The sequence below is a fragment of the Pleurodeles waltl genome, chromosome 1_1 (assembly GCF_031143425.1).
Source record: "Pleurodeles waltl isolate 20211129_DDA chromosome 1_1, aPleWal1.hap1.20221129, whole genome shotgun sequence".
NCBI lineage: Eukaryota > Metazoa > Chordata > Amphibia > Caudata > Salamandridae > Pleurodeles > Pleurodeles waltl.
In genome coordinates this window covers 538377203-538397029 of record NC_090436.1, presented here as the reverse complement: position 1 = coordinate 538397029, position 19827 = coordinate 538377203, and the positions used below count along the sequence as shown (strand labels likewise).

General features: G+C 43.2%; 1 protein-coding gene across 3 annotated transcripts in view; it reads left to right on the top strand.

Moving 5' to 3' along the window:
* ERAP1 (endoplasmic reticulum aminopeptidase 1) overlaps positions 1 to 19827 on the top strand; it is a 540616-nt gene that overhangs the window by 86775 nt on the left and 434014 nt on the right. For all 3 annotated transcript variants that reach the window (XM_069225890.1, XM_069225880.1, XM_069225900.1), the window contains exon 5: positions 19009 to 19129. In XM_069225890.1, the coding sequence (XP_069081991.1) occupies positions 19009 to 19129 (121 nt within the window). The remainder of the gene's footprint in view (positions 1 to 19008; positions 19130 to 19827) is intronic.

Sequence of the window (19827 nt, the reverse complement as noted above, 5' to 3'; positions counted from 1 at the left end):
TTCTCATAAAAATACTCTCTTAAATCGCCATCTGAGATAACCTACACTTCCAAGGAACATTAAACATAATTCTAGAAATATCTGTCAATCTAGCATCTGAAGTGGTGGTTTTGACCAAGAAAGTGTCTGCAAAATCTCATTCTGACAAACCTACCCCTGAGCCTCAGACACCAAAGAAGAAAATACCTTCGGAAATGGTTCCAAGATCTAAAACATTGACATCCGCACTGTTGGTAGAACCTGTGGCATCACACCATTCTTGATTAGGACACTGTTATCAGTCAATAAGACAACCATCGTTGAAAACAGCAGACTTCTCCCCAACAACAAAGGCTAGGACTTTACCACTCAAGATAACCATCTTGTCAATGACACCATCGACGACCATCTTAATGTTGTCATTGATAATAATACTGCTGGCAAAAATACTGTCTATACCATGGACCAAGGTACCAAAAATGCCAAGTATCATATTCCTATTAGAAAAAGGTATTCCCATCCCTGAGACGCCTGAACATACCTTGTCCAGCAAGATTTCAGCACATCCTGTACAACAACTTTTTGATATTCAGTAATAAGACAATGATGATCCCTTTGGCCCCGGATACAGCCTAACACAGCTTAATGTGAAGTACCAGGACCCATATGAGGAAGAGTATGGAGAAGGAAAGTATGTTTTACTTGTTGCTCCTGAGGAGTGAGCTTAGAATCATGCTTCTATTGTTCCATATCAACAATTAGAGGAGCACCATGCAGACGAGGAATGGCATTATGACTATGATCCATACGAGGAACGTGCTCATTCCACAAACCAACCAATGATTTAAGTACCAGTAGGATGGTTGAAGGCTTTTGGCAGATGCTTGTGGATTACTATACAAATAGTTTTGAAGACAGCCTTTTAGATTGAGTCTGACTCCTTGACTGAGGGAGTGACAATCTACAATGCCATGAACTCTGGTGCACCTTCTTCCAGACAAAGACCCCTGTTTCTGTACCACTGCAGTCCCTTCTTGGAGTACAGCCCATAACAACAGCTCGAGATGATATCTACTGGAGGTCCAGAATGGGAAGACTATGTAATGCTAGTAGAGGGAGATACTTCTTTCTCCTTTGGCAGATTCTCCTCCAGATGACACATATGTTTTTCACAGTTTAAATGAAAGGGCATCAAAACATTTGATTTCCCTATCCCTACAAAGGAGGCTGGCTACTTCCTTTATGATTTTAAGGAATCTGCATGCAAAACCTACAGAGCAATTGTTGACCATATCTGGTCTAAGGGTCTAAAGATTATAAAAAGCCCAGCCTCTCTAGCAGTTGTTCTTCCTAGGCTGGTCAAAAAATACAAATACTGGAGGATATATAGCTTGCCTGATACAGTCAGACTTTGTTGTTATTGTAAGCAGATCAGAGACAATCCAGAAATCCCACATCTTCACAGTCTACACTACCTTACAGGGAAGGCAGAAGACTTTATAACTTTCTGAAGAGGTTTTCTACTGCAGCTGCAACATTTATTAAGGAATCAGTAGCATTGGTAATTCTTGCTAGGCATGACAGACCAATGTGATCAGACATTGGACAATACCTGGACCTGTTCCAGATTACAGAAAAATGTTGGGATACAGTCTACTCTAGATGAAGGAGCTACATCTTCCACTGTTATTGACAGCTCTGTGAACACCTCCACTACTGGTGTTTCATAGCTGGAAAGAGTTGTTGTTTTGCTCTGACAAGTGTGGCTACAACCTACTGCTTTTAGACCTGAGGTCCGAAGTACAATCTTGGACATGCCTTACAATGAAGAATCATTATTTGGATGGCATGTTAATGAACCTCACGGTCCATAAAAGTGATATAGATTCAACAAGATCACCAGGAGTTCTACAACAAAGGAGGTTACAACACTTTAAGGGGACTAGGGGAAGGAGTTTTTACTCTGAGACAGGCAGATATTAAGCCTACAATTACCAACCATATCAACTACTTCAGCAACTATACCACCAATAATTTTCACAACAATACAGAGCACCACCAACAGCATCCTTCAAAAAAGGTTCTTCTCAAGAAACCATCAATTCTCATGATGCCTTTGCAGAAATTTCTGCAGCTACTACTAGAATGTCATCTTTAAAACCACAGGATGCAAACTTCCAGATTCCGTTCCAGCCTAAACATCGATAATATCTGAGATCCAAAGAGGCCAGTCACCATTTTCACTTCAAAGCCTTCCCATTCAGCCGCAAATCTGCCCTAATGATATTCACGATATGTATCTCCCAGAATGCAGCATGTGTTGGAAGACTAGGCCATCAAGTATTACCCTCTTTGGACGATTTGCTAGTCAAGTGAGCTTTATTTCAAACCACAAAGGTCTCTACCAAGGTTTGTCTGCAGTTCTTCAAAATGTTAGGTCTATCTTTGTATAAAGACAAATTGTCCTTGTTCCGCCCTAGACCATCCAGTTCTTTGGTTCAGTACTTGAGATGGATTTAAACAAATCCTTCCATCGAAGGAAAGAATAGTTCGACTAAGCATCTTGTCTAAACAATTACAAGTGGCAAAAATTGATCACCTAATGACTCTTTGTCAAAAGAAGCACATCTTCAGGTCATTGGATAGAAATAAAAGCTCTAGCATTAGTCCTGTAATCCTTTCTCTCAAAGATCAAAGGATTTTCAGTGCTCGTACGTATGGAAAATACATCCATGTATTATATCAAAAAGCAGGAAGGCACTCACTCTTGCCTACTGTCAAAGGAAGCACAAAGGATGTGGGATTCTTCCATTCAAGGTTATATCCAGTTTACAGGAGCACATGTGCCAGGCATGAAGAATACCCAGGCTGACATTCTATGAAGGGTCTAAAAAAAAAAAGTGTCATGAGTGGGAGTTGAGTCAAGCTGAGCTAAACAAAATCTTCCATTGCTGGGGTAAACTGATTCTGGAACTATTTGCAACAAATCAGAGTCAAAAGTGCTGGTATTACTCCAGCAGGCACACTCTACTGGGGTCGGTCAGAAAACGTATTTTCAATGGTATTGTCATGGACCTTTGTTTATAGTTTTCCCCCACTTCGTCTGATCCCAAAGATGAAGCGGAAGCTGTGTCTCCCAAATAATAATGGTTCACTGAGCTACTTCTTTCAGAATAGCCTTGAATTTAGCTCAGACCTCTTCCAAACTTTCTATACCGCTGCAAGGCCAGATCCTATACCTCGACTCAGTGGCACTTAGTTTGTTGACTTGGCTCCTGAGTACAGTGAGTTCTTAGACATTTGGAATAGTGCAGAGCACTGTCAGCTAACAAAACATGGAGCTAAATGGAAGAACCCGAGTATTATCTGGGTTCTTGGATAAGCTTAAGTGGAAAGAACACTGGTCCCAAGACCATAGATATCACAATCACTGTAAAAATCCATCATATTATTAGTTAATTCAGTAGTATTTAAAAAATAGTCTGACAGCACACTAGGTGTGTGTGTGGTGAGAAATGTGCTTGGTGCTCTCATATAGAGTGATGCACTTGTGTGACAGTATATTCAAGAGTGTGTATCAAGTAAGAACAACACAGACCATCTTACTCTTATGTGAAATCAAATTGGGTCCGTAGAACCAGTTGATGATATTTCTATCATTTGAACAAATAAAAGGAAGATCATCAGGACTTATGAGCCAGAGAAAAATAGTGGATGCACACTAACCAAACATTTCTGAAGGCACCAAGGGGCTCATTTAAGCTACAAGGGTTGTATAGATTCCCAAAGTCGTCACAATTGTCACTATAGTTCAGATGGGTGCCAGGGGAAGCAGTTACATTTTGGAGCACACTCAAGCAGTATTGCCTGCTCTCCAGGGAGATCCTGCGGTGCTCCTCTGGAAGTGGGCCCCATAAACAGATTAGCGTGGACCCCATCCAGACTACACCCGCAATGTTTGCTGACTGTGATGTCTATGGCCACTTGGTCCCTAGTCAAAGACATACAGGCTTTGCAAGCTGCTTTGTTAGCTCACATGGGCTTTTATCACAATTACTTTTCCAAATTTGATTTAAGGAAAGGTTAGTTTTTCTGAAAATGTCTTGGACCCTTTTATTTGATTTCTTTGATTTGTTTTGGCGTTTGGACTGGTGAATGTCTTTGAAGACTTATTAACTTTAAATATATTGTTTGGCTGTGTTGTTACACCACACACTACACCTATTATGTTTGGCTCACTTTGATAACTGGGCCTGAGCAGCAATGCAAAGATGGCCATGGACAAAGCAAATTTTCACTTCTGGGTCTCCCGGGTTAGTCTGTATTGGATATTACTAATTACTATTACTTAATATTGTCCCCTCACCCCACAGCTTGCTACACTGGGCAGTAGATTGTTAATCTTGTGTTTCCTCTAAAGGTCTTATTTTGTATGTTAATCTTGTGTTTCCTCTAAGGGTCCTATTTTGTATTCTCTTATCCAGTGAGATATATTCACCACCCATACTGTAGTTATGCAGTCCAAGTATGTCTTCTGTTATATGGCCTCTTTTCCCCCTCTTACAGACCACACAGATTGTTGTCCTTATATCCCACTTCTTAGCATTTGAGACTCAAAATGTAATCTAGGTAGCTTTTCTTTAGTAAATATTCTTTATAGGCCATTACCTTATTAACTATGGTAAACTCGCCAGGGTTTTCTCATCGTTAGCTCATCCCTCATTTTGTTATTTCTACCCACAGAATATTGGGCTTATTATGGTCTGACCTGCTAATTTCTGAAAACTACTCTGAAGATGTGAATTTTCGAAGCATTACTTATTCAGATTACTCAACTGAATCTTGCTTATGGATACACTTTGCCATTACTCATGATATGAGTATACTGTGGAGCTTAGCTACAGATGCGATTATATGATGTATTGGACATTTTTGTAATACGGGTTGGTTAATGATATATTCTAAATATATATATATATATATATATATATATATATATATATATTTTTTTTTTTTCAACATCTCTCTGCTATTTATCATGGGGACTAAGCACACCAAGAACAATGACAGTGGATGTTATGACTTTTCTTCTCTGCTTATTTCTTAAAAATACACTTAAGGTGTTTTCTATCCTGACACCTAGCCATCTGCATTCGTCTTCACATAAGCTTCATTTCTTATATCAAATATTTGCACATTTGCTGGGTGCACATATCACACCATCTATATATATATATACTTCATATCACATTTAGTGTAGGCATGCCATGTTTCTCACTGGGCAGGCACCTGACCTCTTAGTCAGTGCATTATTTGTGTATATTAGTTGCATACACATATGTTCATCTTTATACCTCACAGCATTGATAAAGTCACTTTATGACGAAACAAGTGTTGGCTGTCAAATACGAACAACTGCAATAAGGCTGTCAAGTACGAACAACTGTAATGAAGAACTGTACGGAAGCATGAATGGATTTGAGTTTTCGACATAAAAGCAGATTTTCAACACAAGATGGATCTGTCTGAAACACATATGACTTCTTGGTTCTCTACTGTTCAAATGTACAGAGTGCTTTGGTTGTGATGTGCATGTTTGAAATGTGCCTAGGATTATGAGTTCAGTAGAAATAGTTGTTTTTTATGACTCTGAATTTAGGAATACCCATTTTATGTGGATCAGAGGGCATTTTGCAAAATGTCTTCTTTCTTACCTACTGGCTTACCTCTGGAAGCCAAAAAGCAGAAAGAAAATCAGTTGATTATAACAAATGATCTACTATTTTGTGTCCCCTCATGTCTCCTGATATAAAAGGTAAACTATTTATGTGGCTGGACATATCACCCATGACATGTAAGGCCCTAAAAACGCAACAAAGAAACATCAAATGTTGTTCTTCAAATAGGCCAATGCTGCAGTTGTGGGTAGCTGTAGTATTTGGGGCCCAGGGTCATCCACTACGTAGGAAAACCTTGCAGAGCCAGACATTTCTGTAAGCTAGATACCCGGGGAAGTCCAGGTTGACATCACTGATTACATTTGGGTGCAGTGTCAAACCATTCTTCTCCCATAGAAAAAGTATATTTGGTCACATCAGAAGATGTGTAGTCAGGAGAAACGTGAGAAGGGGTAAATGGTGTGACATTTATTGTTAAGAACCGACATGCACATCAGAATTCCATTAGTGGTGTACACTCATTGAATTTCTAAACGTCATTTTGTGTGTTCCTTTATTCCCTTATCTATGGAATAAAAATTGTGTAGGAAGGTAGATCAGCATCCACATACTGTGGTATGCTTCACTATTATGTAGCACTGGGGAAACTCTTTTTGTGTTATATGCCTTTTTTTTACCACACAAGTGCTACAAGCATAGGTACAGATGGATCTGTATGCATGGTTAGACAGGTGTGTGTTTGTAATATCACTTATGTGACTAGAGGTGGGTGGAGCGATCTGTGGGCTATTCCTACCTTGTTCATTGGACTTCCATCTACACTAGATGCCTCTGAGAACAAGCCTAGGATAAGATTTGACCGTCTCTTCATGTCTCTGTCTGACTCTCAGTCCTGACCAATACTTTGTGGGCACCACATGCCCCTTTACTAATGCCTCCCAATCGTAGCCTGCTTAGTCTCTAGAAAACATGTCTTTCTTGTGTTTTTAGCACACTCCATGTGTTAAAATCTAAATCCTTCCACTGCATGGTTGGTGGTGTCCAAGAAGGTCCTGTTGATCCATTTATTAGACAATGGGAGCATAACCACATTTGAAAACAGGGATAGAAATCTTGGGGCAGACTCTCCTAAGTTTCCTAAAAAGCACTTCCAGAAAGATTAAGGACCTTTGGGTTTGGTTGACAGGGAACTCCCCCCAAAAACTGGTGATGTCCCGTTCACCCTTATGTGCTGTGCATTGACTTAAATGTACTTGTAATACAGTGGACAGAGCATCCACCATGATTTGACAAAAAATGAAGGTGGCAAGCAGGCCACATGATTGACCAATGTGTAACTGTTTACTGGTTCAGTGAAGACACAGTGGCTCAAATTGGATAGTCGTACAATTTACACATGTGTATTGTATGGTTCGATGGCATCTGTCGCTGTAGATACACATGTTCTGCATTAGCTCGCCATCTGGTGTTGGGTCGGAGTGTTACAAGTTGTTTTTCTTCGAAGAAGTGTTTTCGAGTCACGGGACCGAGTGACTCCTCCTTCTGTGCTCATTGCGCATGGGCGTCGACTCCATCTTCGATTATTTTCTTTCCGCCATCGGGTTCGGACGTGTTCCTGTCGCTCCGAGTTTCGGAACGGAAAGATAGCTGAAAACTGAAGATTTTCGACGGTATCGTTGCGATCCGGTTCGAGATAAACACATACGACGACGCATTGAACATCGAAGCGCTTCGGTGCCCTTCGGGGTAGATTTCGGCACACCGTCGGGGCCTAGTCGGCCCGACCGCGTGGAGAACAACGCCGATGGAACGGACCCCGTTTCGATTCTGCCCTGAATGCCACAACAAATATCCTTCTACGGACCAACACTCGGTCTGTAACCTGTGCCTGTCACCCGAGCACAGCGAAGAATCCTGTGAGGCCTGTCGGGCGTTCCGGTCCCGAAAAACTCTGCGCTACCGTCGAGCGAGAAGACTGCAGATGGCGTCCACGCCAAAGGAGCATCGACAGTTCGAGACAGAAGAGGAACAGGAGGAAGCCTTTTCCATCCAGGATTCAGACTCCGACGAACTCGACAATACAAAAACTGTGAGTAAGACGTCGAGATCAGAACTTAAAAAAGGCAAAAAGGCCCAGGGGACGCCACTGCCAACCGGCCATGGCTCAACCCAAATTCCCAGTGACCAACAATCGGCACCGAAAAAGGCCCATTCAGTGTCGAGATCGTCCGACTCCGGTCGAGACACCGGCACGCAGCCTCCTCGGGACCGAGAGAGTGCTAAAGAGAAGCATCGACACCGAGAGTTCGGTGTCGACACGGATCGACGCCGAGACAGTGGCGGCGAAGACCATAGAGGCCAAGATTTTTCGGCACAAAAGAAGAGGAAGGTTACCTCGGAGCCGAAAAAACAAACAACAGGGTTTTCGGAGCCGAAAAAAGCACCAACAGACCCAGTTTCAGGCTCATATACTGAAGAACATTCTATGTCTTCACAAATGAAAAAACACAGATTCGAACAGGAACTGCAATCCACTGAAGTGGATCACACGCAAAAGCGTATCTTTATTCAGCAGGGGACAGGAAAGATCAGTACCCTTCCACCTGTCAAAAAAAAGAGAACACTTCAGTTTATAGCACTAGAGGCTCCTCAGCAACAAACAGCAAATAAGGTAACACCTCCTCCCTCGCCTCCACCTGTAACTCCGGCTTCGCCAACTTACACCCCGTCACATTCGCCAGCTCACACCGCCATGAGCCACGATGACCAAGATCAAGACGCGTGGGACTTGTACGATGCACCAGTGTCTGATAACAGCCCAGACACATACCCAACTAGGCCATCACCACCTGAGGACAGCACAGCCTATTCACAAGTGGTGGCTAGAGCAGCACAGTTCCATAATGTGGAACTACACTCTGAACAAGTAGAGGATGACTTTTTATTTAACACCCTCTCCTCCACCCACAGCTCCTACCAAAGCCTGCCTATGCTCCCAGGCATGCTACGCCATGCAAAGGAGATCTTCAAGGAGCCAGTTAAAAGTAGGGCAGTAACGCCTAGAGTGGACAAAAAGTATAAGGCGCCTCCTACGGACCCTGTATTCATCACCTCTCAGCTGCCACCAGATTCTGTGGTGGTAGGGGCTGCCAGAAAACGGGCAAATTCACACACTTCTGGGGATGCACCTCCCCCAGATAAAGAAAGCAGAAAGTTCGATGCAGCCGGGAAGAGGGTCGCTGTCCAAGCAGCAAACCAGTGGCGCATCGCAAACTCACAAGCGCTGCTAGCGCGATACGACAGAGCCCACTGGGATGAGATGCAGCATCTCATTGAACATCTCCCAAAAGATCTACAAAAAAGAGCAAAACAGGTTGTTGAGGAAGGTCAAAACATTTCCAACAATCAAATACGCTCCTCTATGGATGCAGCAGACACAGCCGCTAGGACCAATAATACGTCGGTTACCATCCGTAGGCACGCATGGCTCAGAACGTCTGGATTCAAGCCAGAAATTCAGCAGGCAGTACTTAACATGCCAGTAAACGAAAAACTTCTGTTCGGTCCGGAGGTCGACACAGCCATAGAAAAGCTCAAAAAGGACACTGACACTGCCAAGGCCATGGGCGCACTCTACTCCCCGCAGAGCAGAGGATCTTATACCACCTTCCGTAAAACACCTTTTAGAGGAGGGTTTCGAGGTCAGGCCACACAAGCTAGTACCTCACAGTCCGCACCGTCCACCTACCAGGGACAGTACAGGGGAGGCTTTCGGGGCCAGTATAGAGGAGGGCAATTCCCTAGGAATAGAGGAAGATTTCAAAGCCCCAAAACCACTACCAACAAGCAGTGACTCACACGTCACTCACCCCCCCCACACAACACCAGTGGGGGGAAGGATAGGCCAATATTATGAAGCATGGGAGGAAATAACTACAGACACATGGGTCCTAGCAATTATCCAACATGGTTATTGCATAGAATTCCTGCAATTCCCTCCAGACATACCACCAAAATCACAAAATTTATCAAAACACCATTCACAGCTTCTAGAGATAGAAGTTCAAGCACTACTGCAAAAAAATGCAATAGAATTTGTACCAAGCACACAAATAAACACAGGAGTTTATTCACTGTACTTCTTGATACCAAAAAAGGACAAAACACTGAGACCAATTCTAGACCTCAGAGTAGTAAACACATTCATCAAATCAGACCACTTTCACATGGTCACACTACAAGAAGTGTTACCATTGCTCAAAAAACACAACTACATGACAACCCTAGACCTCAAAGACGCATATTTCCATATACCAATACATCAATCACACAGAAAATATCTAAGGTTTGTATTCAAAGGAATACATTACCAATTCAAAGTATTGCCTTTTGGTTTAACAACCGCTCCAAGAGTATTCACAAAATGCCTAGCAGTAGTCGCTGCACACATCAGAAGGCAGCAAATACATGTATTCCCGTATCTAGACGACTGGCTAATCAAAACCAGTTCGCTCACACAATGCTCAAACCACACAAATCAAGTCATACAAACCCTCTACAAACTAGGGTTCACCGTCAACTTTGCAAAATCCAACATTCAGCCAAGCAAAGTACAGCAATATCTAGGAGCCATAATAGACACGACAAAAGGAGTAGCAACGCCAACTCCACAAAGGATCCACAATTTCAACAGAGTCATTCAACACATGTCTCCAAATCAGACAATACAAGTAAGAACAATACTACAGCTCCTAGGCATGATGTCCTCATGCATAGCCATTGTCCCAAACGCAAGACTGCACATGAGGCCCTTACAACAGTGCCTAGCCTCACAGTGGTCTCAAGCACAGGGTCACCTTCTAGATCTGGTGTTAATAGACCGCCAAACTTACCTCTCGCTTCTATGGTGGAACAGTATAAATTTAAACAAAGGGCGGCCTTTCCAAGACCCAGTGCCACAATACGTAATAACAACAGATGCTTCCATGACAGGGTGGGGAGCACATCTCAATCAACACAACATAAGAGGACAATGGAACATACATCAAACAAAACTGCATATAAATCATCTAGAATTATTAGCAGTTTTTCAAGCACTAAAAGCTTTCCAACCAATCATAATCCACAAATACATCCTTGTCAAAACAGACAACATGACAACGATGTATTATCTAAACAAACAAGGAGGAACACATTCAACGCAGTTAAGCTTATTAGCTCAAAACATATGGAAGTGGGCAATCCACCATCAAATTCGTCTAATAGCACAGTTTATTCCAGGGATCCAGAATCAACTGGCAGACAATCTCTCTCGAGATCACCAGCAAGTCCACGAATGGGAAATCCACCCACAAATTCTAAACACCTACTTCACACTCTGGGGAACACCTCAAATAGACTTATTTGCAACAAAAGAGAACGCAAAATGCCAAAACTTCGCGTCCAGATACCCACACAAGCAATCCCAAGGCAATGCCCTATGGATGAACTGGTCAGGAATATTTGCTTACGCTTTTCCTCCTCTCCCTCTCCTTCCTTATCTAGTAAACAAATTGAGTCAAAACAAACTCAAACTCATTTTAATAGCACCAACGTGGGCAAGACAACCCTGGTACACAACACTGCTAGATCTCTCTGTAGTACCCCACATCAAACTGCCCAACAAACCAGATCTGTTAACGCAACACAACCAACAGATCAGACACCCAGATCCAGCATCGCTGAATCTAGCAATCTGGCTCCTGAAATCCTAGAATTCGGACACTTACAACTTAGCCAAGAGTGTATGGAAGTCATAAAGCAAGCCAGAAGGCCATCCACTAGACACTGCTACGCAAGTAAGTGGAAAAGATTTGTTTGTTACTGCCATCATAATCAGATACAACCACTACACGCAACTCCAAAACATATAGTAAATTACTTGCTCCATTTACAAAAAGCAAAGCTAGCCTTCTCTTCTATTAAAATACACCTTGCAGCAATATCTGCATACCTGCAGACTACCTATTCAACTTCCTTGTATAGGATACCAGTCATCAAAGCATTCATAGAAGGTCTTAAAAGAATTATACCACCAAGAACACCACCTGTTCCTTCATGGAACCTAAACGTGGTCCTAACAAGACTCATGGGCCCACCTTTCGAACCCATGCACTCTTGCGGAATACAATTCCTAACCTGGAAAGTTGCCTTTCTCATCGCCATTACATCTCTAAGAAGAGTAAGTGAAATTCAAGCGTTCACAACACAAGAACCTTTTATACAAATACATAAAAATAAGGTCGTCCTACGACCTAATCCAAAATTTTTACCAAAAGTTATTTCACCGTTCCATCTAAATCAAACGGTAGAACTACCAGTTTTTTTCCCACAGCCAGATTCTGTGGCTGAAAGAGCACTACATACATTAGATGTCAAAAGAGCATTAATGTACTACATTGACAGAACAAAGAACATCAGAAAAACTAAACAGCTATTTATTGCATTCCAAAAACCTCATGCAGGTAACCCAATATCAAAACAAGGTATAGCCAGATGGATAGTTAAATGCATCCAAATCTGCTACCTTAAAGCAAAAAGACAACTGCCCATTACTCCCAGGGCACATTCAACAAGGAAAAAAGGTGCTTCAATGGCCTTTTTAGGAAACATCCCAATGCATGAAATATGTAAGGCAGCCACATGGTCTACGCCTCACACATTCACCAAACACTACTGTATAGATGTGCTATCCGCACAACAAGCTACAGTAGGTCAAGCTGTATTAAGAACTCTATTTCAGACAACTTCTACTCCTACAGGCTAAACCACCGCTTATGGGGAAATAACTGCTTACTAGTCTATGCAGAACATGTGTATCTACAGCGACAGATGCCATCGAACTGAAAATGTCACTTACCCAGTGTACATCTGTTCGTGGCATCAGTCGCTGAGATTCACATGTGCCCACCCACCTCCCCGGAAGCCTGTAGCAGTTCAGAAGTTACCTTCAATTTTGTACATTTGTATATATATTATTTAAACCTTTAATAGGTACATACTTACACATTTCATTGCGCGGGCACTATTACTATAGTACAACTCCTACCTCACCCTCTGCGGGGAAAACAATCGAAGATGGAGTCGACGCCCATGCGCAATGAGCACAGAAGGAGGAGTCACTCGGTCCCGTGACTCGAAAACACTTCTTCGAAGAAAAACAACTTGTAACACTCCGACCCAACACCAGATGGCGAGCTAATGCAGAACATGTGAATCTCAGCGACTGATGCCACGAACAGATGTACACTGGGTAAGTGACATTTTCATTATGAAACATATTAGGTGAACAGCTGCTTGTAGCATGTGTGTTTTCTGAATTGCATTATATAGTTGCATCAAATCATTGAAGTAGCATGTCTGCTTTATTGACTCCTTTAATGTACTATAATAAGGTATACAGGTAGACTTGTACACTTCTACTAGCTCACTCTAAACCGGGACCGGAGAAGTACTCTTATCATGAAATTTAATGGCCAAATATGCTGCCCAAGTAGCAGTTCGCTGTAACGGAATACACTGCACGGATCTCTTTGGAGCCGTTTACAAAGAAGCAAAGGAGACAATGCTTTGAGATGACTTTGAAGTGTACCGCAAGCCACAGTGCCCACATTGTACTGTTCACAGAGAAACTTTAGTCCTGTATAGAAATTGTCCACGTAAAGTGAGTGAGCAAGACCCCATGCAATATTTTCACTGTTTTCTAATATGGAAGGGCACCCCACAAGTTTTATACTGGAGTTCTTCTCAGTATATACTTTTAAGAATGCATGTATAATCAGTGGAACTCTCTCACAACATGTAACGCTTGATGCTTTACTATGGTGTCTTGCTTGGAATATATTACCTTATCAGGATTTGTCTGCCAGGAAAGGAACCAAAGAAATGTTCCACTGCTGGCCGAATTTAGAATTTAGTGTTATGGTCTGGATGTTCCTGTGGCAATACTGCAGAGTTGTCATTTAATTGCAGCAAGCACTGCAAAAATAAAAAATGATTTTTGCTCATATCAGGTGGGATGCTGCATGTTGCCCAGAGCATACAAGACTACCAGTAAGACTGCACTGATGGTTTAAGCGGTATTCCCATATAAAGCCTCACAAAGTTTTTCAACTCTCCAGGTGAAGTAGTAATCTAAAGGTGTGCACCAGAATAAGGCTCCAGAGTGCCTCTGTGCGCCCTCAAAAACTGTTGGGCAGGAGTATTTGTTTGTTGTACAATTTACTCAGGGTACACATCTTCCACAAAAAGGTTGGCAGTAGACAATGGGAAGAGAGATTTACAGTATTCACTGACCATCCATCATCTCTAACAAAAGGAGGAATTAGTGTCTGAACTATAATAGGGGGCTGCCTATTAAGCACGCTTCCTTTGTTCTGTGTGCTTGCGGTACCTACCTTTATGCTGGATTGGGTTACACTGCTGATTTCTCTCATTGGCACAGGTTGTGCTTGTAAATGGACATGGCACCTTCTTTCCTGTGCTGCATGGCAGTCTTCAGCAGAATCACTGGAGCATGAGTCATAATAGAGTGAAACTCCAATTGCAAAATAATTTCCAGGTTTTGAGCGATGATCCTTTCCCTCAGATGGTGTAGGAAAGTAGCCTCTTTCTAGCCTTGTTACCCCCACTTTTGGCCTGTTTGTGAGTATATGTCAGGGTGTTTTTTACAGTCTCACTGGGATCATGCTAGCCAGGTCCCAGTGCTCATAGTGAAAACCCTACATTGTAAGTATGTTTGCTATGTGTCACTGGGATCCTGCTAGCCAGGACCCCAGTGCTCATACGTTTGTGGCCTATATGTGTTCCGTGTGTGGTGCCTAACTGTCTCACTGAGGCTCTGCTAACCAGAACCTCAGTGGTTATGCTCTCTCTGCTTTCCAAATTTGTCACTAACAGGCTAGTTCACATTGGCATACTGGTACACCCATATAATTCCCTTGTATAGGGTACTGAGGTACCCAGGGTATTGGGGTTCCAGGAGATCCCTATGGGCTGCAGCATTTCTTTTGCCACCCATAGGGAGCTCTGACAATTCTTACACAGGCCTGCCACTGCAGCCTGCGTGAAATAACGTCCACGTTATTTCACAGTCATTTACCACTGCACATAAGTAACTTATAAGTCACCTATATGTCTAACCTTCACATGGAGAATGTTGGGTGCAAAGTTACTTAGTGTGTGGGCACCCTGGCACTAGCCAAGGTGCCCCCACATCGTTCAGGGCAAATTCCCAGGACTTTGTGAGTGCGGGGACACCATTACACGCGTGAACTATACATGGGTCACTACCTATTTATAGCGTCACAATGGTAACTCCGAACATTGCCATGCAACATGTCTAAGATCATGGAATTGTCACCCCAATACCATTCTGGTATTGGGTGGACAATTACATGATCCCCCGGGTCTCTAGCACAGAACCCGGGTACTGCCAAACTGCCTTTCCGGGGTCTCCACTGCAGCTGCTGCCAACCCCTCAGACAGGTTTCTGCCCTCCTGGGGTCCAGGCAGCCCTGGCCCAGGAAGGCAGAACAAAGGATTTCCTCTGAGAGAGGGTTTTACACCCTCTCTCTTTGGCAATAGGTGTGAAGGGCTGGGGAGGAGTAGCCTCCCCCGGCCTCTGGAAATGCTTTGATGGGCACAGATGGTGCCCATCTCTGCATAAGCCAGTCTACACCGGTTCAGGGATCCCCCAGCCCTGCTCTGGCGGGAAACTGGACAAAGGAAAGGGGAGTGACCACTCCCCTGACCAGTACCTCCCAGGGGAGGTGCCCAGCGCTCCTCCAGTGTGTCCCAGACCTCTGCCATCTTGGAAACAGAGGTGTTGGGGGCACACTGGACTGCTCTGAATGGCCAGTGCCAGCAGGTGACGTCAGAGGCTCCTTCTGATAGACTCTTACCTCTCTTGGTAGCCAATCCTCCTTCCTTAGTAGCCAAACCTCCTTTTCTGTCTATTTAGGGTCTCTGCTTTGGGGAATTCTTCAGATAACGAATGCAAGAGCACACCAGAGTTCCTCTGCATCTCCCTCTTCACCTTCTACCAAAGGATCGACCGCTGACTGCTCCAGGACGCCTGCAAAACTGCAACAAAGTAGCAAGACGACTACCAGCAACATTGTAGCACCTAATCCTGCCGGCTTTCTTGTCTGTTTCCAGGTGGTGCATGCTCTGGGGGTAGCCTGCCTTCACCCTGCACCAGAAGCTCCGAAGAAATCTCCTGTGTGTCGACAGAATCTTCCCCCTGCTAATGCAGGCACCAAAAGACTGTAACACTGGTCCTCTGGGTCCCCTCTCATCCTGACGAGCGTGGTCCCTGGAACACAGCAACTCTGTCCAAGTGACTCCCACAGTCCAGTGATTCTTCAGTCCAAGTTTGGTGGAGGTAAGTCCTTGCCTCCCCATGCTAGACTGCAAAGCTGTGTACCGCGTGATTTGCAGCTGCTCCGGCTCCTGTGCACTCTTCCAGGATTTCCTTCATGCACAGCCAAGCCTGGGTCCTCAGCACTCCGTCCTGCAGTGCACAACCTTCTGAGTTGTCCTCCGGCGTCGTGGGACTCCCTTTTGTGACTTCGCATGGACTCTGGTTCACTTTTCTTCTAAGTGCCTGTTGGGGTACTTCTGCGGGTGCTGCCTGCTTCTGTGAGGGCTCTCTGAGTTGCTGAGCGCCCCCTCTGTCTCCTCCTCCAAAAGGCGACATCCTGGGCCTTCCTGGTCCTCAGCAGCACCCAAAAACCTCTACTGTGACCCTTGCAGCTAGCAAGGCCTGTTTGCGGTCTTTCTGCGTGGGAACACCTCTGCGAGCTTCATCTAGACATGGGACATCCGTCTTCCAAAGAAGAAGTCCCTAGTCCTCTTCCTTCTTGCAGAACTCCAAGCTTCTTCCAACCGGAGGCAGCTTCCATGCACCTTCAGCTGGGGTTTCCTGGGCTCCTGCCCCCCCTGGACACTGTCCCGACTATTGGACTTGGTCCCCTTGTCTTTCCAGTGCTCAGGTCCAGAAATCTGTTGTCAGTGCACTGCTGGTGTTTGTTCTTCCTGCAGAGTCCCCCTATCACGACTTCTGTGCTCTCTGGGGGGAGTAGGTGCACTTTACTCCTACTTTTCAGGGTCTTGGGGTGGTGTATCTTTCTAACCCTCACTGTTTTCTTACAGTCCCAGCGTCACATAGGTCTGGGGTCCATTTGTGGTTTGCATTCCACTTTTGGAGTATATGGTTTGTGTTTCCCCTATACCTATGTGCTCCTATTGCAACCTATTGTGACTCTACACTGTTTGCATTACTTTTCTTGCTATTACTTACCTAATTTTGGTTTGTGTACATATAACTTGAGTATATAACTTATCCTCTTACTGAGGATAATCACTGAGATACTTTTGGCATATTGTCATAAAAATAAAGTACGTTTATTTTTAGTAACTCTGTGTATTGTGTTTTCTTATGATATTGTGCATATGGTATAAGTGGTATAGTAGGAGCTTTGCATGTCTCCTAGTTCAGCCTAAGATGCTTTGCCATATCTGCCTTCTATCAGCCTAAGCTGCTAGAAACACCTCTTCTACACTAATAAGGGGTAACTGGACCTGGCACAAGGTGTAAGTACCTCTGGTACCCACTACACGCCAGGCCAGCCTCCTACAGATGGAGTCTCAGTATTCATGTTGATGATCTTTGGTTCATTTGTCAGTTGTTCTTCAAGGTTCACATGACTCTTAGAAGCGCAGTCCATTGAGATGGCCTCCAAGCTTCACTCAATTGTGCCTGTCTCTTACCTTTCCTGTCTTTTACTTCATATCTCCTCAAAGGCAAGTCCAGTTGCCTTTTTTTCCAGGGTAGGCTGAAAACGCATAACGTTTCCCATTTGTAATATACTGCAATAGATGTTCCATGAAACTCATTCAATACCTTTGTGTGATTCTGCGATATTAACCTTTCTCTTTTCATTCACTTAATATTAAATAAAAAAAACATGTTCAGACAAGATAATCAATGAATATTAACAAAGACATTTTTTTGTACTAAGTCACATTGCGAGAGAGTGTATACAGTAGATACTAAGAGGTATCAAGTGGTTGAATAATTGTACAACCGGGGCATGTACAGTGTCCATGCTTTTCGTCTATATATGTTCTTACTACTGGGCGCTGCATTGTCTGCATTATCTTCACATTGTGTATCTATAGCACCCACTTGCATATAATCAACAAAATCATCTACAATACAGACAATACTCTTGAAAGAAAAATTTATATCGCTGTTTGATCCCTCAACATACTGTGCTTTCCTGAGGAGACTCTGGTGTGAAGACTGTGGCTCAGGCTATTTCCCTTCTTGCTTACTTCTGTGAAAGATATAAAAAGTATATATTTAAATCTCCAGTGAATGTTCGGAATCCACACGCCCATATTTTACTAATCCCCACCCCAACTGTGTGATAGGAGCAGTTTTGTATCAGGTTATATAAACATTAATCATGTAGCAATGGACGTGGAACACGTTCTCCTCTTGATATGTAAAGTGTTCTGTTACCCTCTAGTGAAAGATCCATGCATCGGAGAAATAGCAGTAAAATAAGTATTTCTTTTAATTGCTTATAAAGGTGAACAAATAAATGAATATTTGTATTAGGAAAATGTAATGTCTAAAGAAAGAACTTCTTGAATCACTTCATAGGATGGATGGATGGAAATTCATGAACAGTAGGCTTTGTACATATCTACACAAAGCAATCATTACTTGACTGTGAGAATATGGTGGACATTACTACCCATGGGGTCCAAATAAACTCCAAATGAATTTTTATACGATTTAGCTTTTTATTTGAGTTGGAAAAGAGTGTCATGCATTACTCACAAATTAATAGGAAGTGAACACGTGTCAACATTTTGGGCACCGGGGGCCCTGCACTGCTAAGTGCATGGGCAATGCAGGGATCCCGCTCTGGCCCCATGCACCTGTTCTCCACCAGCCTCTTCATGGCAGTGCTACCGCCATGGAACCGCTGGCAGAGAGGGGGGGTCATAATCTCCAGGGTAGCACTGAGGACCGCCACCGTCCTCCGGCGATCCGACCGTCAGTGTTGTAATGTGTCTATTGACTGCCATGCTCATAATAAGGCCCTTTGTGTTCTGTGAGGCATGAATCCTATTTAACAAACCGTATTAGCTCAGTTTAGTGTTATATCAGTCTAAAATATACTTCATTTTTAGTACTGCCTGTACGTTATTAGGCAAGAGTTAATGTGCATATAGTGGTTAAATTAAGTTATGGGTGCATTTTCACTCTAAAATTACAAATTCTTCTATACACTAGGTATCCGTGTACTGTGCTCCAGACAAGATAAATCAAGCTAATTACGCATTGGATGCTTCCGTCAAACTTTTGGAATTTTATGAGGATTATTTTCGCATTCCATATCAATTACCAAAACAAGGTAGTGTTTGATGAAGTTATAGCTATTTCATTGTTACCCTTGCTAAGAAACTTGTGTGCATGTGCTTAAAATAAGCTATCTTTTTTTATGCCGATATATATGCCATTATATTAGAAGCTTGTGCATGTATCTAATTTTATAGGATGTTTTTTTTATTTTGTTACATGAACATGGCACGCAGTACAAGGCGTGCATTAACTGTTATAGTATAAAACCTGCGAAAGTGCATAACCTACACCACAGAGCAACAAGCAGTTGGTCAATTTCATGTGTGAAATGGACCTTACAATTGTAGGTCTACATGTTTCCATAGTACGTCAGCAAGCACCAGCCCATCTGCACGGATGCCCTTCGGGTTTCCATTCTATCTATATTCCCGTGGACACTCATTTCTCTGTTGCCGCCAATACCCTACTTAATTTTAGCTAGTGTTGTGTCATCCAACCACCTTAGATCTTTTTTGGGCAGCTCCTTTCAGTGTATACTGCATCTCAGGCAACCATGAACCAGTCATTCTTTATGCAGTGCAGGTATTGCACTTCCGCAACACTGTATCCGAACTTGCTTCACGCCTATTTGCCCTGATTTACAAAAGGTTTCTGATCACAATTAATGGGCTTGTCCCCCCAACTTCAGCAGAATCATGGGTGCTTCAAGTCTTCAGTAGTGGGCAACACCAAAGTATGTATGAATATGTC